The following is a 25,172-nucleotide window of genomic DNA, read 5'->3' on the forward strand; positions in this document are numbered from 1 at the left end:
TTAACATGTTTAAACTCACCTATTATAAAGCTTCTCATAAAAGCTTTTATTAGGTAGTGTTATATGAATATTGGGTAATGTAAGTTCCAGCACATAGTGAGAATTGCTGATTGCTTTATTCTGAAACTCTGTCATTTCTACAGGGTCTCCTGGCATCACCATCTAGAACATAACAGTTTAGTGCAAAAAAAAAAAGCATCAAATAACCATTTTATATTTAAAAGAGTAATAGTATGCTTATAGTAAGCTTAATAAATGCTTATCCTACCCATATGACATGGTATGTGAGCAAATAAATAAGCATGTAACTTTTAACCAAGGGGGGAAAAAAACATATGTTATTCAATTTTGGAGCTAAAAATCTAGCAAAAACTGTATACAAAGTATTTTTTAAAAGATAAAGCATTAAAACCATGGCTATCTGACAGAGGGGGCAAATCTGTTGTTGCTTGCTCACACTTTTACTTTACCTGTTCATTTTCAAACATTACTCTACGGGAAGAGAAGGGAGACGGAGCTGGCCTTCTCAGATCACAGACATCCTTCAGGGAATGAGCGCCTCCCTCCTCTTCCTCCTGATAGTGGCCGTCACTTTCCTCTTCCTCCTCAGCTGCTATTCTCTCCAAAATGGAATGCATGGCTGGTGGGTTCACTTTTAGTACAATTCTGACAGCAAAGAGGATTTTAAAAAGCAAGATCTAAGTGTAAACTGCAAAACTAACTTGTATACAACTAACACAAAGGCCACTGATTAAATCATTAACAACAGGTGTAAAGTTTGATTATGTCGAATGTAACCCACTCCTATAATCTTAAAAGTGGAATTGATAAAATAAGCAAATAAAAGAAAGGCATTAACATTTTACACTTGAATAACCGGAAACACTCATCTTTTGAGAATAAAAGGGATACTGAAAATTTCATTAACAAAGTTACAGTTACCAAAGGGGTAAGGAGGTGGGGGAGAGATAAATGAAGAATTTAGGATTAGCAGATACACACTAATATATATAACATCAAGCTCCTACTTATAGCAAGGACAATTATATTCAATGTAATAAATTGTAATGGAAAAGAATATGAAAAAGAACATGTGTGTGTGTGTAACTGAATCACTTTGCTGTACACCAGAAATCAACAGAATATTATAAATCAACTATAAATCAATAAAAAATTTTTAAATTTCATTAACAACTAGCACATTTACCTTAGAATTCTATGTATTATCATTAAACCAAATCCTGCATGCCAGCTGTTTGGCTATCATGGAATACTCTCGCATACCTAAGAAACCTCATCTTATATACACTGCTCAAATGGAAAAGGAGAGATTGGTAGGGGAGTATTTTAGAACTGCAATAACAAGAGTAATCTTCCCCTTTAGAAATATCAGTAATAAAAGGCTAGTGTTATTGGGTGCCAGGAGCCGGCATATTGCATATTGAGTGCATATTGCATATTGCATATTTAGTGCAGCACTTTCCACAGCATCATCTTTCAGGATCTGGAATAGCTCAACTAGAATTCTATCACTGCCGGGAGCCAGCGTGAGGAACTCCGCCTGTGGCAAAGGTCATGAGGAAGGAAGCTCGGCATACGCAAAGGCGGGATCGAGCCTCAGGAGTCCGCCTGGAAATTCTCGAGCACCTACCCCCAAAACCAGAGTCTGCCTACTTTCTGCTTTGTGCTCTCACCTACACCTCTGACTTTATGGGGGGGGAGGAGGGGGTGGCTGTCCCCCACTACCTCTCTCTGAAAAAAGAGTTAGCTTACAGCTTCAGTTAATAAAGTTCCTGGGTGTGATAGTGTTTCAACCTACATACTCCTTTGGAAGTCCTCTAGCCTGCCTGAATAGGTTTTTCCGGCCACATGTGATCGCTCAGAGCCTCCCAACTGTGAGAGGCATGAAATGTTCTAAACTGTCTAAATACAGAGTCCTTTGAGCAGTTAAAAGATTGATTAGAAATTGTATTGGTAAAGGGTTTTTCACTTGTTGGGCCAATGTTTGCTGCTAAGTCTCCATATCCCTTACCTGCTGTGTCCCTGGCAGTGTATTGATTAATATAATTGGTGTAAGTAGTAGCTTTAATGTTTGTAACCTTGGACCCTTGAGTTAATTCTTTTCTTGATTGAGCCCACCACACGTTTTCCCTATAGGAATGCAACTTTATCTAATGCTTTTGGAGGGTGGCTCCTGACTTTGGAATAATCACCTTTAGAGAAAAATAAGTTTCTTAAAATGTTAACAGGCCTCCTGGCCAGAAGATGATGTAAATCACCTGAACTTTTGCATATGATAAGTTTGAAAGTCTGGCTTCGATTAGGATCAGGAACTGCTGTCCTTGCATGACTCTACCCCTTCCCCCATTATCCTCTGTGCATAACTTAAGGTATAAAAACTACTTTGGAAAATAAAGTGCGGCCCTTGTTCACCGAAACTTGGTCTCCCCATGTCGCTCTCTCTCTCACTCTGGCTGAGTCTCCATCTGGAACGCGGAACCCACCATGCTTACTAATTACGCCTGGGCTTCTAAGATCCAACCGGGGAGGCCTCAGTGTCTCCTCTCCTTCGGGAGAACGGAAGGACGCCTGCGGCCTACGTAAGTGGTGCAAACTTCTTGTCTTGAAGTTTTATTGGTCTCCCGCGTAAACCAAGCTACTCAGCCTCTTTTCTCCACTGAATTTCCTCACTGAGCTATCCTCATTCTATTACTCTTTATATCTTTGATAAATATTTAAATAAATAGGTCACCTATGCCGTCTCTCCTTCGAATACCCTGGATCAGCCGGGGCTGGACGCCGGCAATTGGGGGTGTTTTTATTACAGCTACAAACCCCAAACATCAGGAGCTAACAGTTTTTGAAGACAGGCGCTTCTGTCCAGAATAAGGCCAGTCCTTTCCTAACCCACTGCGGCACATCACTAGCACCAGGCTCTGTGGTCTCCTTCTCACCACACCGGCCTGCGCCACGAGGCACGGCACTCTCAAACAAATCAGCTCTGCTGCATCTACAACAGTTCCCTTGTTTTTCCTAAGAAGGCGGTGCCAGTTGCTACTAGTTATAAATTAAAACAACTGGTTCCTAATTTATAGATATGCTAATGTGAACTGTGCTTTCAAATTACCTAACTGAAATAGATTCATTCATGATGAAAACCCCTGGTTGTTACCAGCCATGCACTGATGTGCCTGTCCTAGGGTCTGACAGGTCTCATACACAGGGCATGGGGGTGTGGAAGAAGGCAGGCAGAAAAATGGCACAGGAACGAGCACAATTGTTTGCTTTGTTTGTTTGTCTTTGGCTGCACCACGTGGCTTGTGGGATCTTTAGTTCCCCAACCAGGAAGTGAATCTGCATCCCCTGCAGTGGAAGTGCAGAGTCCTAACCACTGGACTGCCAGGTGAGTCCCACGATCACCGTAATTTTTTACTCATAGACTCAGTTTTCTTTATTCACATACTAAGTTTTCAGTATAATAAAGGATCATTCCTGCTGCTGCATTCCTGCTAAGTCAATTCAGTCATGTCTGAGTCTCTTCAAACCCATGGACTGTAGCCCGCCAGGCTCCTCTGTCCATGGGATTCGCCAGGCAAGAATACTGGAGTGGGTTGCTATGTCCTTCTCCAGGGTATCTTCCCGACCCAGGGATCGAACCTGCATCTCTAGCAGCTCCTGCTCTGCAGGTGGATTCTTTACTGCTCAACCACTGGGGAAGCCCACTATCAGGCTAATTTAATTTTAAAAAATCATTTCTCCTGCCTAAGAAACCCTGAAGCAGTAGTTCTCTAAATCCAACTGCACTCTGGAATCACCAGGTATACTTTTTTCCCACTGAAGTGTAGTTGATTTACAATGTTGTGTTAATTTCTCCTGTTCATCAAAGCGATTCAGTTATACATGTACATGCATTCTTTTTGTATATTCTTTCCATGATGGTTTACATAGGATACTGAATACAGTTCCCTGTGCTACACAGTAGGACCTTGTTTATCCATTCTGTATATAATAGAATCTGCTAATCCCAAACTCCCGCTCCATTCCTCCCGTATGCCCCTCCCCCTTGACAACCACAAGACTGTTCTGAGTCTATCCCTGTATCCTAGATACGTTCATCTGTGTCATATTTTAGATGCCACTTATAAGTGATACTATATGATATGTCTTTCTCTTTCTGACTTACTTCCCCTCAGTATCTCAATCTCTAGTTCCATCCATGTTGCTGCAAAGGGCATCATTTCATTCTTTTTTACTGAGTAGTCGAAGGTATACAGGTGGAACATCTTTTTTAATCTATTCATCTGTCTATGCACATTGAGGCTATTTCCATGTCTTGGCTATTTTTAATAGTACTGCTATGAACATATCACCTGGTATAATTTTTAAACTATACTGATACACAGGCTCTATCTCATAATCTCAAGGTGGAGCCCAAGAATCTGTTTTGAAAAAGCTCCCCAGATATGAAAACACTTTTCTGAAATAACCGCTGACTACAAAATTCATCTGACAATTAACCAAACAGTGCTGTATGATTTCTCTTCTACTAAAGCCCTTTATAAAAATGAACTATTTTTAGAATGGTTAATGATTCTTCTGTCCATCTAATTAGGCTGGGTAACCTGAGGCAGAGAACACACTATGTATGTCCATCTCTGCCAGTTATCTCACAGTCACCTCTGATAAAGCAGTACTCACTACATATCTTTAATTTTTCCATTTTCCTCTGGGTTCTCTCATCAAGGCTGGATACTTTTAGCTTAAATTTATGGCCAAAATGTCAGTCAAAAAAGCTACAGTAACTTATTTTTAAAAGAGAAGTCTCATTAAATGCGTGTGTCATATACACTGGCTTACTCACCGCGGCCAGTCAAAGTCATCTGATGACGTTGTATCTCCATCTCCTCCACTAGCCACATGGAAAAACTTAATAGATGGTTCTCCTTTGTCTTCCTGGAATGACCCTAATAAAACAAGACTGATTAATGGAAATGCATTTCTTCTCCCACATTAAGAGAAAAGATACTTGCTTCCTTAGATGAGCACAGATCCTCTAAATCAGGGACATGGTGCAGCATTAAGTCCAACAACATGTAAGCATTTGTTTCTGCTGCACATGTACACATGAGGAGACAGGATGAGCAGATAAATTAAAGACGCTGTATTCTGTACAAACTCAAATTCTTAGGCACTGATGGTTAACCAATGGTGTAAGGTGCATAATCATATTAAATATAGTAATTGCCACTTACTGAGTGCCACTTACGATCACCACTGCACAAAGAAAACTCACTGGAGATTAGTATGATGGTTCAAAGTTCAAGCTCTAGAATGAGACTTGGGTTTGAATCTTGACTCTGCCATCTACTACACTGACCTTGGGACGTACCTCTTAAGACATCTGCAGATTCTTCACATATGATAAAAATAATTGGAAATAACAAGCCTCCTGTAACTATGATGATTAAAGGAAACAAGATCAGGTGTGTGCAGTGTTCAGCACACAGCAAATAGAGTGACAGTGAAAAACTTTGACTACTATTAACCCTACAATAAGAAAGTGGTAGGTGGTACTGAAAGGCAGGCTACTGGAGCAACTAAGTCCGTGCACCATAACTACTGAGCCCATGTGCCGCAGCTACTGAAGCTCACGCACCTAGAGGCCACGCTCCACAACCAGAGGAGCAATCACAGTGAGAAGCCATGTACCACAATTGGAGAGTAGCCCCTGCCCGTCGCAACCAGAGAAAAGCCCATGCAGCAATGAAGACCCAGCACAGCCAAAAATAAATAAATCTTTTTTAAAAGTAAGCTGCTGCTGCTGCTGCTGCTGCTGCTAAGTCACTTCAGTTGTGTCCGACTCTGTGCGACCCCATAGACGGCAGCCCACCAGGCTCCCCCATCCCTGGGATTCTCCAGGCAAGAACACTGGAGTGGGTTGCCATTTCCTCCTCCAACGCACGAAAGTGAAAAGTGAAAGTGAAGTCGCTCAGTCGTGTCCGACTCTTAGTGACCCCATGGACTGCAGCCCACCAGGTTCCTCCATCCATGGGATTTTTCTAGGCAAAAGTACTGGGTGGGGTGCCGTTGAAGCACTATTATTCACAAAGTGAATAAATTCTCATGCACTGTAGTTTCTTTTAAAAAACTGACCTATATCATATTTGTATACAATAATGGAAAACAGTCATTACTCTTGTTTTCTAACATATGTCCTTTAATTTTATTATATTTGGGGACTATCATATACTTCTTACTTTAAGTTTCAATAGCAATTGTTTCTATTCTGACTCTTTTAAAGACACAGTCAATCTTACCGACTAGTTCTCTAAATGTAAGTTCCAATTTAACTTGTTCAGGGGTTGATCCTCCTAGGAATTCAGTTTTAAACTCTAGATCTGTGAATGCTAAATGAAGAATCTCCTTCTGAAGTGACTTCTTAAACCATGGTCCTCTCTCTTGATCTGATCGAAGATCAGGTATTGGGAAGCGAACAGAAAGGTTTAATGCTGGCGTGGCAACTTGTACTGATACCCGGCAGTTTGCAGGATTATGTGAATCATCTAGAAATACTTCAGTGAAAGCTTTGTGCTGAAATACAAAAACATCAAAAATATGCCAAAATGTTAAATTAAGCAAATAAACACAAATGACACTGGCATTTAACATTACGATGTATATAATCACTATTTCCTCATTTAGGTTAATGCATTAAAATACAATTAATAGTACTATATTACTTTAGTGTAATGAAATTTATAATGCAACAGCTACCAACAAAAGTCAGAACTACTGGCAAAAGTTACACCCTCATATAAAGAAATTAATTCAAATAAAAACTGAACCAAAGGAGAAGATGCAGGTGCGTTAGATGTATATAATATTTTACTACAGACTAAGGGGCAACGTGTAAATTAGCTTATCAAAAAACTCAGTATGATTAAAAATCACTACAGAACTGAGCATTCAATCTGAAGGATTTCCCCACCAATATGCTATTTCAAAGATTCCAATGTAAAATCAGGTGAATTATGCCAAATGCAAAGGCCCATTCCTGATTCATCCTTATATTTCCAGAACTAAGTCCAAGCCTGGCACATCAAAGGTTTGAAATAAATATTCCCTAAATGACTCACTCTGAGCTCCCATCCAACCCAAGGATGTGACCCCATCAAATGACCCTTAGAAGCCCAAACATGCATGCAACATTGACTTAAAGCCACATTATAACAAAACAGTCAAAGTACATGCCTTTCAGATAAAAGTCTATTCATATTTTTTTCTCTGCAATGAATTACAACTTGTAAAGCTTTAGTCCAGAGTACAGTGTAGATGACAACACTCCTCAATTTCATGGATCAGTCTCTGACAGCCTAGATTAGAAAGTTCTGCTTTTATGCTAAGACTTGATCTGATTCTTTCTCTCCCCTATTATGACTTTCATATATTAATCCCTACTCTCAGCAAAAGTTGCTCCTTTTATAGGAGATTCAAGCGGTTCACTATAGGCGTGAACAAATGAAGTTTTGTGAGGATATTATAGTCACAGTTTATAAAACTCAGATAAACACAGAAAAGGAAATCTAATTCTACTACTCTACTGTAATCGATGCTACCGAATGGTATATACTTCCATTCAGTCTTTTTCTACACGATCTTACTTACACATTTATAATAGAAGCTTATGTGTACTCTACTTTTTTCACCTCATATTTCTTTAGGAGTCGTCTTCCTGTTGCTATACCCTCTTCGTAACCGTCACTTAAAGAGGCAGCATAACATCCCATTCAGTACACGATCACAACTCATTCAGCTATTCTACTACCTAGACATAAAAGATGCTTCCATTTTTTCATTATTACATATAATGCTATTTTAATAACAAATGCTACTTAATCTATTAAGACTACTTAACTCAGAAATCGTCTCAATAAGTCTATTAGCTAGTTATAATTATGATGAGTATTTGCAACTTTTGAAACACTTACCAAACTAATATGCTTATTATATGAAGTATACATATGCGATGCCATCATCTCCACTGTAGTGAGTTTCTGTGGTTGAAGCAAGGAATTTAACCTGTCCACAATACTGATATCCAGCTCACAAAACACTGGATTTAACTTAACCTGTAATTCTGCCTTCTGAGGAATGGAACTAAGTCTTGCTTGACCAGCCTTAAAAAAAGAGAGAGAAGAAAAAGAAAGACTTAATATGATCACTGATAATTCTATAAAATTAAATCCTTGTGACTATGATACACTAGACATCAAATGAAAACTTACCGGTCGTGACCACACAAAAAGACCTCTTACCTGAGGTCCTTTATTCTCAGAATGCTTATAATGAAGCTGAAGACACACAGGGAGGTGAGAATCAGTTCGTTCTTTGGAATGGAACATCAAAAGCTTAAAAACAAAGAGGACGGTAACTTAAATGTACAATATTAAGATGAATTAACAGAGGTGATAATATAATAGTGGGGAGAGTTTTTTGAAGTTGGAAAGGCTGGTTTAAGCTTCAGTTCTGTCGCTTACCAGCAATGTGACTCTTACACAAACTAGTGAGCTTCTGCAATCTTCAGCATCACATTTGCAAAATGTATGCAAATGTTCAAATAAAACACATTGAAAATAAGTCACCAGAACAAGGTAAAAGCAATAAAAATGTTACTTTGATAGCTTTTAAGTTTCTCTAGGACATGCTATTAAGGACAGGGGAAAAAATCAGATTAATAATAAATGAGCACAAGATATTCCACTTATCTTGCACAGTGCTTAGCACATAGTAGACATTCAATAGTATTTGTTGAATAATAGAATCTTCTAAAATTAAGCATGCTTGAAAAATGAGTGAAATTAAATCATCTGTCATAAACCTGTCTGATTCTAGAACAAGTCAACTCTAAAAATGTAACACATTCCAATAGTGGCCTTGAATATCACACTTAAAAATCTGTTTCCACAAAACACAAATGCAAACACACACAATAAACTTCTGCCGATACAACTTCCTATGCCTTTTTAAGAAAATCACTGCTGTTCACACAATTCTTAAAAAGCAAGACAGATGCAAAGAATAACCCTAAAGGAAAAGTATCAGCATTTACCTCTGTATAGTGAGGAGGAACAGAATGAGAATCAGTTGGAAACAGGCATTCCAAAAGTTCCATTTGCCCAATGGACATATCAGTACTGAAATATCGGGACGCCGATCTTTGTCTTTGTTCATAGGACACTTTGATGCCAGTGCCTATAAATCTGTCATAAAAAATGCAGCATTTGAGAGTTTCCGTATAATTCTAGATTAAATGATGTGTCAAAGAATACTGTACAGCTGTTAATGCCTACCTGTGCTGCCAAGTTCAAACAGTTAGTAATAACTAATATTCTTAAGGATATTAACCAGAAAGATTACTTTAAATTCCCTGTTCCCTGATATAAGATAAAAAATCATATCCGTTGATAGGAAATTATCCAGGATTTTTTCCCCCAACATTGTCCTTCCCTCTTCTACATTTTAAAATTTACAATGCAGTGAAAAGTATCTTTAAAATCTGGAAAACATATGCATATAGTTTGTTAAAAATATCTAGAAGGATCATGCAGTATTTTAAAAACTTTAAAGTCAGTAAAACTCAAATGAAGGCCTACCTCTAGCTTTTGTTGCTTTTATTGTATTTCCTACTGGTAGATATTTGCAACTGTCCAAAATGGGAAGGAAAAAAAACACTTTTGCAGTTTTATTATAAATATCATGGTTTTAACCTATTAATTTAAATACTTAAAATAGTTAAAGATAAAACAAAAGCCCAAAGTGTTTTCTAAAAATATTAATATATGTCCCTAAGTCATTATATATGACAGGACAATTTATAGGCTACTTTGAAGTTAAAATAGTAGTTACATGCTAACAATATTACACATAGTATACATTTCGTTATCTCCTTATCTATTAGGACTCAACCTATGGAAAGACAGGTAGCTATTTGAATAGCTTTAGTTTTTTTTTTTTAAGCAGCAGTTGAAAATGTAGCATCCACGCTCAGGATGGGCCTCAGTTATCATTTCCCACCCAACGGTTAGTGGCACAGGAATCACTCTCGAGTCCCTTTTCTCTAGTCCATCTACTCTCACCACCACTGCCATCTCCGCTACGCCACTGAGAGTAAGAACTATTTTTATGATCATAATGGTGTCAGTGGAGAATGATGGCAAAATGTGGTCAAAGAAACCTGAGAAGAGCACCTCAGGGAGCTAAAGATAACTTAGACAACTCCAAACAAATAGATCTTACATCTATATATTTCACATGCCAAATAACCTGAATGGGAGAGTCTATGGTAAACATCTTACAGTATCGCAAGAAATCCTCATTCATTCCACTCATTTACAAATCAAATGTGACTTAAAAAAACAAATGGAGATAGGTAGATAGATAAATGTAAAATTCACATCTGGTTCTTTTTCAAGGATTATTAACAAATTTAAGAGTTTACCTAAGGTGATCATGTGAGCAAGCTTCTGCAAATACTGCTCGGAAAGACTTAAAATCTTCTGTTGAAAATTGTGCTGGATCAATCTTTTCTATACAAGTAAAGAAAGCTATCGCCATTGGTGTCAATGGATTAACATTCAGTGATGATTCAGGTGGAGATAAAGGATCAATGTGAAGCACAGAGATTGAAAACGTTCCCACAGCTACTCTAAAAATAAGTTCAGGCCTGGATTCATCCACTGAAACAGACCTAGAGGGGAGAGCTGAAATACATGTGTTAAAATTATATTTAGAAAGTTAATACGTAAACAATCCATTATATCAAAGCTATAAAACATTTACTCATGTGTTAGTTTTAAAACTAAACTTGAGATTTTAGTCTTCAAAACATATGATCACACACAGTTTCAGTGATATTAAAAAAGGAAAATAATAAACTGTAATCTTTCTACATTTGATATGCAAGATCCTTGATATGTGAAGTACAAAAAAAACCCTGCTACAATACAAACAAAACTTTTGAATTAATAAAACTATACTGTGGAAATAAGTCAGAGATTAACTAGAAGCTGCTCATCAAATTTTCCTTTAATCCTGTGTCTATTTCAATTAAATTTTGCCAAAAGGAAACCTGAGGTTCTCTTTTAAGGGATGTGTAAACAGAGAAACAAAAATTAGACCAGTTGATTGAGACTCCTAAATTATAATAATAATATGAAACTTAGGGTGTACTTTTTACTAAATTATTTAATACACGAATACAATAAATAGGCAACTGTTCTAAAACATTTCATAGTGAATTGTTCAACAGTGCTTCATTTTCTTTCTAAACTTTGTTAAAAGGTCTACACCAAAAAAATATTTATGAAGAAAGAGAAAAGAATCAGTAGAATGGCATATTTTTTTAATAATTATTTTTAGATTCCAGTGGAAACTATCAACAAATGTCTTTTTTTCTTTTTTCTTACATACCAGTTTTTTGTAAAGATGCTGGGTGAACCAGGTTGGAGGGTAACGCTGATCCTCTGACTGGCTGTTCCTTATGATGATCAAGGAAGTCTCCCCATGTTGGCTGAAGCTAAAGTATAATTTTTTTAAGCATATGAATAAGGTGTAAAATTTTAGAAGTAACTTGTTAAAGAACAGAACAAAAAATTAAATACTTTACCACAGTAGTACTTAATGGAGATCCTGCTGGGGTGTTTGTATATGTACTAGTTAATGATAACTCAAGGTCCATATTTGGGGGTTCCCCAAGGGGTGGAAGAGAAGAGAGACTGTGCGACATGTCCATATCAGCCATGGAAAAGAAGACTTCTTCTTCTAGAGAGAATTAAACTTTGTCAGTTTTATTATAATTCCACCAATTCACATATTTAAATAAGATCTTCACATATATTAATGTATATTGTTCCCTCAGATCATCTGAGATATAGTGATGTTCTAAATTTTATGTTACTTCCAATGGGGTCACTTCTTTGCATTCAAGATATTAATGTCATAGTAAAAACTCAGCTGAACATAGATTAACAAAACGTTAAGCTAGCCCACTGGTGAACTTTTTAAAAAAATATATGATAAGCTGCTTCACGTGGTATAATGTGATGTCATTAAGTGTCATATGATTTTCAGATAGTATCTTGTAATCTCTGGTGTCATGGATACAGCTATTTCTTGAAAGAAAAAAAAAAGAGTTGTAAATTTTATTTACAATTCTATTTGTGTTTTACTTCTTTCTGCAAATTGTTTTACCTTCAGGCAAATGAAGTTTGTTATGGCCAAAATTTCTTGAATAGATTTTAATTTTTTACTTAGGTCAACATTCCATATTGAAATTGATTCTTATTATTTAAATTGATTTGTATTAGTGCTTACACATTAAGACACACCTATAAATGCAAAGTAAACTGGGTAAACATTATGTTGTTTATTTACATATAACTGACAGAAAGATTAATGGACAAAGGTTTTTATTTAAAGGAATCTACTGTAAATCATTACGTAAGCACATAATTTGACAAAATGAACAATTATTCCCATTTTATCTTTTGCATAAACCCACATTTTTAATTGACTTTCCTTAGAATAAATCATGTTTTACAAAACAAGACTACACAATCAAAAAAGGATCCCGCACCACTTGTGTGCCAGCCACTATCAAGCTGTGGTTCGATCAACTTATACATTTAAATGTTCTTAAAGTGTAGACCGTTGGTTTTTTCATTACTCAACTCCATTTTATGGCGGCCAAAGTCAAATGTACTTTGCTCTATGATGATGATGTATCAATCTAGAGTCAAGTTTTTGAGTTGCTTACCCCGGCTAGAAGGTGTACGAGCCGTTTCTGTCTCATAAAAGCTTTGCTCTGAGGACACACCGGCAGAGAGGGAGTCTTTCCTCAAATAATACCGGTTCAATTCCATTTGAATTCGATATTCATCTTCTTGCTGCATGGGTCGGTTTTTTCTATCTTTATTAGCTAATCCAATTTTGCTTGAATTTTCTATGTGTATACAAAAGAAAAGCAAAAGAGTAATTAAATTTGGAGTTACTTAACTAAGCATTCTCTCCCAACCCACTTATCCAATGCCAATGGCAACTTAGTACCAGTCAGTGCAGAACCACCAGTATTTAATGTTATTCGGAGATCTAGGCAATAGCTCTAAACAGCTAGCTAGGAATCACAAGATCTTATCTATTATTAAATATACATGTCATTAAAAATTTTTTAAGTGTGTGCTATTTACTGAGTTTAACAATTATACTTTCTCAGTTGTATGAAGTACTACCTCCAACCAAGGAAGTCAGTCAGTCTGAATGCTAATCTGTTGCATCATAATGCAATTTGAAAGAATCAAATTTAACTACTGAGGATTCTAATTCACAATACATCTTTAAGTTCATACATTCCTATACAATAATATAATTTCCCATTTCTATGCTATATATTTTAACTAAATTTTTTTAAAGAACTAGAAGTAACAACAATTATACTTGCCTGGCCCAGCAATAGCTGCTAACATGTCCAAAAGTAAGTGCACCTGCCTGGGTGACAGGAACAGATGTATAGAGTCTATCTGCCCATCAATATCCAGCTTCAAAAAAAGAAAGAAAGGAAACTACTCAGAATGAACACTCTTTATAAACTCATCACCATAAATCCCAGTATTTTTCAGAACACCGAGAGGAATACTAATTAGTTAGCCTTGGATTCCTTCACCTCAGATTCTCTCTACTAATTCACACAATCTAAATGAAAAGACATATAAGGTCATCAACTTTTATTTTAAGAGGGAAAATCCTCCTGAGAAATTCCATGTCAGAAAGACCAATGTCACTCTTTGTGTCTCTGAGTTTTCTGAGTATTTAAGGTGCTTGAGGAGGCCTTAAGACATAGTCTCCAAGAAAATAAAGATAGCAACAATCTAGTATTCATTCCCATTATGGTTTCAAAAGACTCAAATCACAATCTTTAAAGCTTGATTCAAACCAAGGACAAATAAATGTAGCCTTCCTAAGTTTGCCCATGGATCAATCACACTCCTATCTAGAACAGCAAGGACCTTCTCTATCAACAGTGTGCCCCTCCAAATGCCCACGAAACCTTCTCTCCACTGACATGAAGCCACAGCAGAGAGGATGCTCATGTGGAATTCCCTTCTCTTTTCCACCTCTTTGTCCGTCTTTCCTTCTAAAAATAAAAGCCCAATCCCACTCTCACTCTTGACTTCCGTAGCATACACTCTGACAAAAACAAACATTCTATTCCCTAAGTCACATTCTGAAAAGCTAAATATTCCTGCCTTACTTTTCATTCGTCTCTTCTTAGTCCTAATGTTAATACTGACTCCTATGATCTTTATGCCATTTTACAATTTAAAAATAATTCAATTAAGAAAACACTTATATTCAGGATATGGCATCTTTTACAGGAGAAAAACAAATTTCTGATTCTAAGAACATAAAATAAATTACATAGTGACTTTGAGAAATTTCCATGGTATAACTCATAAAGCAACAAATTCTCCAATAATAATCATTATTATCACCTTTTTTTGAGTATTGGGACACTGTGTTAGATGTTTTTATTTTATTTCCTCTAATTCTTAGTAGTTTTCCTGTTTTACAAATGAGAAAACAGGTTCACAAAGATTAATTGATTCACACAAGGCCATATAACAGATTCAGGGCCAGGATTTTAACCTAGGCTGACCCACAAAGTACTGGTTTTACGGGGCTCCTTACTGACTGCTGACTTCCCAGTCCTTAAATCAGCAAGGAGTTATGGCTGGGGACAGTGGGGAAATCTCTTTGTGATTATATGCTGAGCTTAAAAATTGATTTTTAATTTCTTAGCATTGAAAACATAGTCTCTAATATGCTTTCAGAATACATGATTAAGAGTTTCACTTCTAATTGTCATAGAAATATGTCATTATTAGTCATTCTGAGTTTGGCATACAAAGAAAAAAGTACATATAACTTTCCTCTGGAAATATAAAAGATAAAACATTTTAACAACTAAAATTTGTTGTTGTTGTTCAGTCACTCAGTCGTGTCCAACTCTTTGTGACCCAATGGACTGAAGCATGTCAGGCTTCAAATTTCAAACTCAGTGTAACACAGCAATTAAAACAAAATGTCTCTAAATTCAATTGAGGCAGGGCCCTATTTTCATATATAATGTATTTCTGAAGACATCTGATAAAACTAAATATGTGAAACACCAAACTTACACACAATTTGAGTGGTGAATAGTCTCAGAGAACTGAAAAAGTAACATGAAATCTCTCGTAACATTTTGATCCCATAGTTGAAAGACTTAAGTGCAAAGAGAGAGACTAAAGTTCAGGAGGTCTGTTTCTGGATGCTGCTATTCAGAACTTTAATTTCTCTGTTTAGCACTCATTTTCATCAAGAACAAAATGTACTCAAATATTCCAGTTGCTAACAAAAAAAATTACCATATAGGCAAGAAGAGTTATCTCCAAATATTAAACCCTGGCTAATAGTTCCAGAGGTTCATCTGTCACCTAATACACAGATGTTCAAAAGTAACACCTAAAAGGCATTTATATAAATCAGTTCATAATGTGCAATAAGTTTGGATATGCACAAAAATCAAAAATACAAATGTTGAGAACTAGCAATAATTAACCAAAACAACCCAAGAAGGTATCGCCATGGTTCTTCCTTCTTAAAGGATTAGAAAATGCATTCTACAGAGGCATGGATGTACTCAGTTTCCCAAGGATCTTGGCACAGAGTAAGGATTCCTGTAGTGTTTACACATACCCGGGGCTCTCTGCTCCATTAACCATTCCATCCTGTTATGCTGTGAAGAGGCTTAAGACCTATGAAAGGGTTTCATACCACCTGAGGTAGAACAGCCATGAAATTAAAAGACACTTGCTCCTTGGAAGAAAAGTTATGACCAACCTAGGTAGCATATTAAAAAGCAGAGACATTATTTTCCCAACAAAGGTCCATCTAGTCAAAGCTATGGTTTTTCCAGTAGTAACGTATGGATGTGAGAGTTGGACTATAAAGAAAGTTGAGCGCAGAAGAATTGATGTTTTTGAACTGTGGTATTGAAGACTCTTGAGAGTCCCTTGGACAGCAAGGAGATCCAGCCAGTTCATCCTAAAGGAAATCAGTCCTGAATATTCTTTGGAAGGAGTGATGCTCAAGCTGAAACTCTAATACTTTGGCCACCTGATACAAAGAACTGACTCATCTGAAAAGACCCTGATGCTGGGAAAGATTGAAGATGGGAGGAGAAGGGGACAACAGAAGGATGAGACGGTTGGATGGCATCACCAATGAGTTTGAGTAAACTCCGGGAGTTGGTGATGTACAGGGAAGCCTGGCACGCTGCAGTCTATGGGGTCGCAAAGAGTTGCACACGACTGAGCCACTGAACTGAACTCTACTGAAGGAGAACAGAACAGTAATCAAAGAGGAGGAGGGATAATCAGTAAGAATAACATCAGGGAATTTCCCTGGTGGTCCAGTGGTTAAGATTTGGGCTTTTACTGCTGTGGACTCAGGCTCAATCCCTGCTGTCGACCGGGGTGCAATTCTTGGTCAGAGAACTAAAATCCCACAAGCCACGTAATGTGGCCAAAAAAAAAAAAAGAAAACCAATCATAGTAATAGGAACATCAACATTTCAATCTGCACCTTCCTCCCCCTCCAACTCTAATCAGGTGCTCCATTTCAGAGAAAGAGTTCCAGGGATCCTTCAATCTTCTGAAAAGTTTTTTATGTGTGTTCACATGTATAGAGTGGTTCCCTCTTACACATTCCCACAGCCATGTCTATGCCTCTTATACTTTTATTAAGACAAAGATTGCATTCCTTTCATTTCTATGTCTGTCCCAACAACCAGCACAGGCTCTGGCATACAGTAGTCAGTCAAATGTCTAGAGCTAGTTATATCTGTGAAAATACAAATGAATAAATCCTGATATTTTCCTAAAGTGCATTTTACACAGATTATATGGTAAAATTAGGTTTCAGTTCAGTTCAGTTCAGTCGCTCAGTCGTGTCTGACTCTTTGCGACCCCATGAATCGCAGCACGCCAGGCCTCCCTGTCCATCACCAACTCCCGGAGTTCACTGAGACTCACGTCCATCGAGTCAGTGATGCCATCCAGCCATCTCATCCTCTGTTGTCCCCTTCTCCTCCTACCCCCAATCCCTCCCAGTATCACAGTCTTTCCCAATGAGTCAACTCTTCGCATGAGGTGGCCAAAGATAGGGATCAAGACCATCCCCATGGAAAAGAAATGCAAAAAAGCAAAATGGCTGTCTGAGGAGGCCTTCCAAATAGCTGTGAAAAGAAGAGAAGCAAAAAGCAAAGGAGAAAAGGAAAGATACAAGCATCTGAATGCAGAGTTCCAAAGAAGAGATAAGAAAGCCTTCCTCAGCGATCACTGCAAAGAAATAGAGGAAAACAACAGAATGGGAAAGACTAGAGATCTCTTCAAGAAAATGAGAGATACCAAGGGAACATTTCATGCAAAGATGGGCTCAATAAAGGACAGAAATGGTATGGACCTAACAGAAGCAGAAGATATTAAGAAGAGGTGACAGGAATACACAGAAGAACTGTACAAAAAAGATCTTCATGACCAAGATAATCACGATGGTGTGATCACTCACCCAGAGCCAGAAATCCTGGAATGTGAAGTCAAGTGGGCCTTAGAAAGCATCACTATGAACAAAGCTAGTGGAGGTGATGGAATTCCAGTTGAGCTATTTCAAATCCTGAATGATGCTGCTGTGAAAGTGCTGCACTCAATATGCCAGCAAATTTGGAAAACTCAGCAGTGGTCACAGGACTGGAAAAGGTCAGTTTTCATTCCAATCCCAAAGAAAGGCAATGCCAAAGAATGCTCAAACTACCACACAATTGCACTCATCTCACACGCTAGTAAAGTAATGCTCAAAATTCTCCAAGCCAGGCTTCAGCAGTACGTGAACTGTGAACTTCCAGATGTTCAAGCTGGTTTTAGAAAAGGCAGAGGAACCAGAGATCAAATTGCCAACATCCGCTGGATCATCGAAAAAGCAAGAGAGTTCCAGAAAAACATCTATTTTTGCTTTATTGACTATGCCAAAGCCTTTGACTTTGGATCACAATAAACTGTGGAAAATTAGGTTTAAGAACCTGAAAACAATAACCTGAAAGACACATAATTAACTAACTAAAAAAATTCAAGTTTCCTGACTCTCCAGACTGTTCAGTATTGCTCCCTAAGAAAGAGGTACAGTTGTCTTTACAGTGACTTCTACAAGCTATGCAACATTATGGAAAAAACTCATCTCTTTTCATAAATATTATACAATTATAAACATGGACATTCTGTTCAAAATACACATAGGTGGATAGTTTTATATACACATAATTAAACATCTCCTTCAGCTAACACGGGGGCTTCCCCGGTGGCTCAGATGGTAAAGAATCTGCCTGCAATGCAGGAGACTCAAGTTTGATCCCTGGGTCAGGAAGATACCCTGGTGAAGGAAATGGTAACCCACTCCAGTACTCTTCCCTGGAGAATTCCATGGACAGAGAAGCCTGGCAACTATAGTTCATGGGGTTGCAAACAGTCGAATATGGCTGAGCAACTAACTTTCACTTTCAGCTAACACGCTTTCTTAATTTCTCCTTCTTTTAACTTTTTAATTTCATGATGAAAATGATTCTTTAAGAAACTCCTAGTTATCTGAACTAATGAACATTTTTGAAAGTGGGGGAAAGTTGAGCACAGGAGACAGTTTCAAACCCTGAGCTGCAGCAGATGGGCAAAGGTGGGCCTCAGGTGAACTCCAAGATATGCAGACAGAGGCACCAACTGCGGGTAAAAATGCTGACTCCAAGGCAGTGGGTAACCTGGTCACAGGACAGTCTATGTGAACCAGTCAGAGGGCCACAGCATAAAGAATGCCTCCAGGTTTACTTTATCTACAGAAAATAAAGCAAATACTGACCTTAGCTCCAGGAAGTACTTCATTCTGTTTCAATGTGAGACTCAACTCCAGCCTACCATTGAGCCCTCCTATCTGCACTGGGTCAGAAGGTGCTACTTCTGGCAAGTTCCTTGTTAGTTGTGGGTGAGGTTCATAAACAATTTTTGGATTCCAGCTAGGTGACAGCTTTGGCTCTGTTTCCTACAGTAACGCAAGAAGAAAAAATGTAATTCCTTCCAATACTTTAGTGTAAGTAAACTGAGATGTAAAACACGACTGTTAATTTAAGAAGAATACAGTATTTACGTGACAACTATATTGTGACAATGGATAAACCAGTATTGCAGAACTAGCATAAAACATAGCACAGTAGCTTAATAAAGGCAAGTTATGGAAAAGTACTTTATGAAAAAAAGCACAGCATCTGTTCAAATTACATAATAAGAAAATTTAATATACATCCAATAATTAAGAAAATACGATTTGTGAAATAAAGTAAAAGACAAATTATGAGGTGATTGATTTATAAAAGGGCTCTCCAATCTAAGAAGGGATGAACACAGTTCTTTTTCCTTAATTATAAAATTCTTACAAGATATGACTTGTAACATAACATTTTCAACAATACATGCATCATGGAAGGTAAATGTGAATATTGCTTAGTTGCCTGTTTTTATTATAAAAAAGATATTAGATGTTAATATGCCATTTCTCCCTAGGACATAAAATCCAATGTTTCTCTATTAAATTAATACACAGCAAATGTATTTCTGGTAGAAATGGCATTAATTACAAATGTATTTTTTTTACAAATGTATTTTTAAATCTGAAATATATGTCCCCATTACTGAATATTTGTGTTAACTCTCAGATCACAAGGAAACCCATCAGTACACATCACACATCCTAGGAAATTTTAATAGTTCTCAAGTAAACCTTCTGAAAATCTGTGAATTCATTTTCTGGCTTCTCTGATTTGTTTTCCTTACCACTGGCACAGTTGAACACACTGGGGAGGATTTTGCAGATGCAGAAAACTCATCCCAGAAGAGAGACACTCCAGAGAGCTGAAGTAACTTGTGAGCAAAAGCTGTGGGTTGATGTACGTTAATTCCTGAGGACTCGTCAGCAGTTTCATCACAGTACATAGTTCTGAAAGTTAAAAACAAAAAGAGCATTTGCATAAAACTCTTAGGAAGACCTATTTGCAATTATAAGAAATAAACTGCCTTATGATCCAGCAATCCCACTGCTGGGCATACACACTGAGGAAACCAGAAGGGAAAGAGACACGTGTACCCCAATGTTCATCGCAGCACTGTTTATAATAGCCAGGACACGGAAGCAACCTAGATGTCCATCAGCAGATGAATGGATAAGAAAGCTGTGGTACATATACACAATGGAGTATTACTCAGCCATTAAAAAGAATACATTTGAATCAGTTCTAATGAGGTGGATGAAACTGGAGCCTATTATACAGAGTGAAGTAAGCCAGAAAGAAAAACACCAATATAGTGTACTAACGCATATATATGGAATTTAGAAAGATGGTAACAATAACCCTGTGTACGAGACAGCAAAAGAGACACTGATGTATAGAACAGTCTTATGGACTCTATGGGAGAGGGAGAGGGTGGGAAGATTTGGGAGAATGGCATTGAAACATGTATAATATCATGTATGAAACGAGTTGCCAGTCCAGGTTCGATACACGATACTGGATGCTTGGGGCTAGTGCACTGGGACGACCCAGAAGGAGGGTATGGGGAGGGAGGAGGGAGGTGGGTTCAGGATGGGGAACACATGTATACCTGTGGCGGATTCATTTTGATATTTGGCAAAACTAATACAATTTGTAAAGTTTAAAAATAAAATAAAATAAAATTAAAAAAAAGAAATACACACAGCTGCTGAAATTAAAGAAATTTTTCAAGTGTTAGCTCTTCTTAGAATATACCTATCACATATGTGTCAGCATTATCATGCTTTACTCTCGTAAATATTTTCATGAAGAAACATTAAATTAACCCCAAGAAGGTACTATTTTGAGGCTCCTAAATTTGGGGAAAAAATGAATAACTTCCTAAAGTTAGCTCCAAGGAAAATAATTCCTGTGCTCTCTCACAAACATCTCTTGAAACACTGAGACAGCACTTGACTCTAAACAAGAGTGTGATGTGTCATTGCTTGAATTTCTGTAACTATTCTATGAGTCCTTACCACTCATCTTCAGCTTAAATTAAACTGTTGTTGTTGTTGTTCAGTAGCTAAGTAGTGCCTGATTCTTTGTGCAGCACATGCTGTGTGCCCTGCAGCATGCCAGGCTTCCCTGTCTTTCACCATCTCCCAGTTTGTTCAAACTCATATCCATTGAGTTGGTGGTGTCGTTCAACCACCTCATCCTCTGTCATCCCCTTCTCCACTTGCCCTCCATCTTCTTTTCAAATGAGTTGGCTCTTTGCATCAGGTAGCCAAAGTACTAGAGCTTCAGCATCAGTCCTTCCAAAGAACATTCAGGACCAATTTTCTTTATGATTGACTGGCTCGAACTCCATGCTGTCGAAGGGACTCTCAAGAGTCTTCTCCAGCACCACAATTTGAAAGCATAAATTCTTTAGCGCTCAGCATTCTTTATGATCCAACTCTCACAGACGTACATGACTACTGGAAAAACCATAGCTTTGACTAGACGGACCTTTGTCAGCAAAGTGATGTCTCTGTTTTTTAATATGCTGTCTAGGTTTGTCATTGGAGAAGGCAATGTCAACCCACTCCAGTACTCTTGCCTGGAAAATCCCATGGACGGAGGAGCCTGGTAGGCTGCAGTCCATGGGGTTGCTAAGAGTCAGACACAACTGAGCGACTTCACTTTCACTTTTCACTTTCATGCATTGGAGAAGGAAATGGCAACCCACTCCAGTGTTCTTGCCTGGAGAGTCCCAGGGACGGGGGAGCCTGGTGGGCTGCCGTCTATGGGGCCGCACAGAGTCGGACACGACTGAAGTTACTTAACAGCACGTTTGTCATAGCTTTTCTTCCAAGAAGCAAGTGTCTTTTAATTTCCAGGCTGCAGTCACCATCCACAGTGATTTTGGAGCCCAAGAAAATAAAATCTGTCACTGTTTCCAAAGTAATACTGTTCTAAATGCAGAAGATTTTAGATACTTTTTAAATACACCATTTTAAGGTAATGCAACTTAATTTCAAAGATCTGTTAACAGTAACTGATTCACTAATAGGTATATTTTGTCAAAGACAGAAATCAGAACATATCTGTTTAAAGCTCAGTAAAGGTTCCCAACATATCCACAAACAAAGTGTCTTTGGTGCTCGGTGTACATACTTCACTCTGCTCATCTCTGCTGGCAGTTCATGTGGCATTAAGACACTGGTGAAGAGTCATAACCTCAAAACAACACTCTGCAGTGTGTATGTAAATCAATCCCTGTTTTAGTCTATTTATAGGAGTTCCAGGTGGTCATACAGTGAAAACTAAAAGTGATGTATTTATATCTTTTTAACTAATCTCTACTGTACATACTGACCTTAAAATACCCTCACAGAATCCCCCAAGAAAACAGTAGTCTTAGCCTAAAGCAGCAAATAGATAAAAGGAAGCAATGCAAAAATCCTTTCACAGTAATGAGATACATCTAAATAGTACATTGTTCATATGAAAAACCTGAAATACTCCAACAGGGTACCTTAAATTTAGTATCACTCAAATAGTCATTATTTTGACTTGGTATCAGCTAAATGAGAATTACTTTGTGAATTCAAATATTCAAATAGTTATACCCCAACTGGTACTTTGTTTTTAATAACTGGATTGGAACACAACTTGGAGAACAACACTTTACTCTGAAATAATGTAATATATTAACTGAATATAATCACATCTAATCTCCTAACAGCATATTAAAAAGCAGAAACATTACTTTGTCACAAAGGTCCATCTAGTCAAGGCGATGGTTCTTCCAGTGGTTCATGTATGGATATGAGAGTTGGGACTATAAGGAAAGCTGAGCACAGAAGAATTGATGCTTTTGAACTGTGGTGTTGGAAAAGACTCTTGAGAGTCCCTTGGACTGCAAGGAGATCCAACCAGTCCATCCTAAAGGAGCTCAGTCCTGGGTGTTCATTGGAAGGACTGATGTTGAAGCTGAAACTCCAATACTTTGGCCACCTGATGCAAAGAGCTGACTCATTTGAAAAGACCCTGATGCTGGGAAAGATTGAGCGCAGAAGGAGAAGGGGACGTCAGAGGATGAGATGGTTGGATGGCATCACCAACTCGATGGACATGGATTTGGGTGGACTTTGGGAGTTGGTGATAGACAGGGAGGCCTGGCGTGCTGCGGTTCATGGGGTCGCAGAGTCAGACACGACTGAGCGACTAAACTGACTGACTGACTGAATCTCCTAAAGTATCCTGAATCTGATGAGTCAGATCTTATTATTTATAAAGAAAAGAACTGGGTAATTTGTTTTCAGATATAAGAAGTCTTACCTTTCTATTCGAATTTCAAGTGCAGTTCCAGTTTTGGAATTTTCTGGCACGTGTTCAATTCTCAAGACAGTGTCTATAAAAGTGACCTTTACTCTTCTTAGTACTAGAATAAACCAAATAAATACTAAATTAGTTTAATAAGAACTTACAAAATAAAAGTTGAATTTCGTACCTTAAAAAAAAAAGCCCCAAATTTTGAGTTTTGTAATAAATATTTTGTGGGCTGAGAACATACAGCGTGTTACATCTTATCCTGGGGCAATGACTAACACTGTCTGTTGAATTCTAATCCCTTCATTATGCAAGCGTAATAAAATAAAGGAGAAACTAGGGTGAAAAAACAACATGATTTAAACTGAATACTGTGTAATTTTTTAAATTATTTGTTTGCTTTTGGTGGTGCTGGGTCTTCAGTGCTGGGCTCAGACTCTGTCTAGGTGGGGCGTGACGGGGCTACTCTTCATGGCAGAGCATGGGCTCCAGCAGTTGCAGCACACGGGCACAGGAGCTGTGGCACAGCAGCCTAGTTGCTCCGCAGCATGAGGAATCTTCCTGGACCAGGGATTGAACCCATGTCCCCTGCATTGGCATGTGGGTTTCCATCCACTGTGACACCAGGGAAGTCCAAATACTGTATAATTTTTTAAATAACTTCAATTCTAAAGTTCTGAAGTAAGAATAGCAATTTTTTAAAAAACTACTCCAATGAGTTTTTCTTACACAATACATACTAAATCAAGGTACTAAATTATTAAATACAATCTAAAATTTTTTTAAATACTCAATAATGCCAAACCTGTTTCGATGGTTTCAGCAAACTTTTCAAGTCCTTCAAAAGGCTGAGATCCTTCTCCTTGTTCATCTGTTAGTTTCTGGCTAAGACATTCTTTTGCCAATTGCATACTGCTGGTCATGAAGCTTGACCAATACATGGGCTCAGAAGCAGATGCTGCAGAAAATACAGACAAATCCTCAATAACTTCTCATGGTTACAACTAAGCCATTCCTTAAAACTACACATTTCAAACTAATAAGTTCTTAATCCCCCAAGAGATATTTAGCATCATGGTATCACCCAGGGATACAGTATTCTAGAACTTACTCCTGAGATTTAAACATCACCTTATAATATCCAAGAAGGGAGGAAAAAAAATCACAGAAAGAAGTTGAGACACATGTTCTCATTACATGGTATATATCTGCCAAATACTTATTCACATATTTACTCAAGTATTTAATGGATATTTTATATGGGTGGTATTGTTCAAAATGCTGTAGAACAGAGGTCAACAAAATTTCTGCAAAGGATCAGATAACAAATATTTGAGGCTTTGAGGCCATATGGTCTCTATCACAACTACTCAGCTCTCTCACTCTAGTACAAAAGCAGCCAGAGAGAATTAATGAATGAGAGAATACGTACACCAGGTGATATTTCAATAAAAATTTATTTATAAAAACAGGTAACAGACCAGACTTGATCTGCAGGCCATAGTTGGCTGACTCCGTTTATAGGGTAGAAAAATACAATAATTATTAAATCTGCCCTCAAAGAGACTACAAGATAGTGGAAGAAACGAGATATAAATAAGAAGAATTAATAGACAACCACAGAGTGTCAACAGAAAATATCATATCAGGTAAGAGAAGAGGCTAAATCTTCTAGTTAAGGGAATTCAGCGGA

At 37.7% G+C, this 25,172-nt stretch overlaps 1 protein-coding gene across 9 annotated transcripts in view; it reads right to left on the reverse strand.

The window, feature by feature from the left end:
- Positions 1–25,172, reverse strand: part of ATG2B (autophagy related 2B) — an 82,615-nt gene that overhangs the window by 45,459 nt on the left and 11,984 nt on the right. For 7 of the 9 annotated variants that reach the window (XR_011562698.1, XM_070775656.1, XM_070775654.1 and 4 more), the window contains 16 exons: positions 24,285–24,437; positions 23,489–23,591; positions 19,965–20,127; positions 18,997–19,176; positions 13,496–13,592; positions 12,815–13,000; positions 11,666–11,820; positions 11,470–11,575; positions 10,499–10,760; positions 9,110–9,260; positions 8,286–8,408; positions 7,989–8,177; positions 6,318–6,591; positions 4,862–4,964; positions 471–666; positions 20–162 (listed from right to left, as the gene is read on the reverse strand). Coding sequence is in view for 8 of the 9 variants with exons in the window: in XM_070775656.1 (XP_070631757.1) it covers positions 20–162; positions 471–666; positions 4,862–4,964; positions 6,318–6,591; positions 7,989–8,177; positions 8,286–8,408; positions 9,110–9,260; positions 10,499–10,760; positions 11,470–11,575; positions 11,666–11,820; positions 12,815–13,000; positions 13,496–13,592; positions 18,997–19,176; positions 19,965–20,127; positions 23,489–23,591; positions 24,285–24,437 (2,584 nt within the window). In the remaining variant the exon portion in view is untranslated. The remainder of the gene's footprint in view (positions 1–19; positions 163–470; positions 667–4,861; positions 4,965–6,317; positions 6,592–7,988; positions 8,178–8,285; positions 8,409–9,109; positions 9,261–10,498; positions 10,761–11,469; positions 11,576–11,665; positions 11,821–12,814; positions 13,001–13,495; positions 13,593–18,996; positions 19,177–19,964; positions 20,128–23,488; positions 23,592–24,284; positions 24,438–25,172) is intronic. The other 2 variants (XM_070775655.1, XM_070775658.1) reach the window with 1 other exon arrangement.

Source organism: Bos indicus, chromosome 21, assembly GCF_029378745.1.
Source record: "Bos indicus isolate NIAB-ARS_2022 breed Sahiwal x Tharparkar chromosome 21, NIAB-ARS_B.indTharparkar_mat_pri_1.0, whole genome shotgun sequence".
NCBI classification, from domain to species: Eukaryota; Metazoa; Chordata; class Mammalia; order Artiodactyla; family Bovidae; genus Bos; species Bos indicus.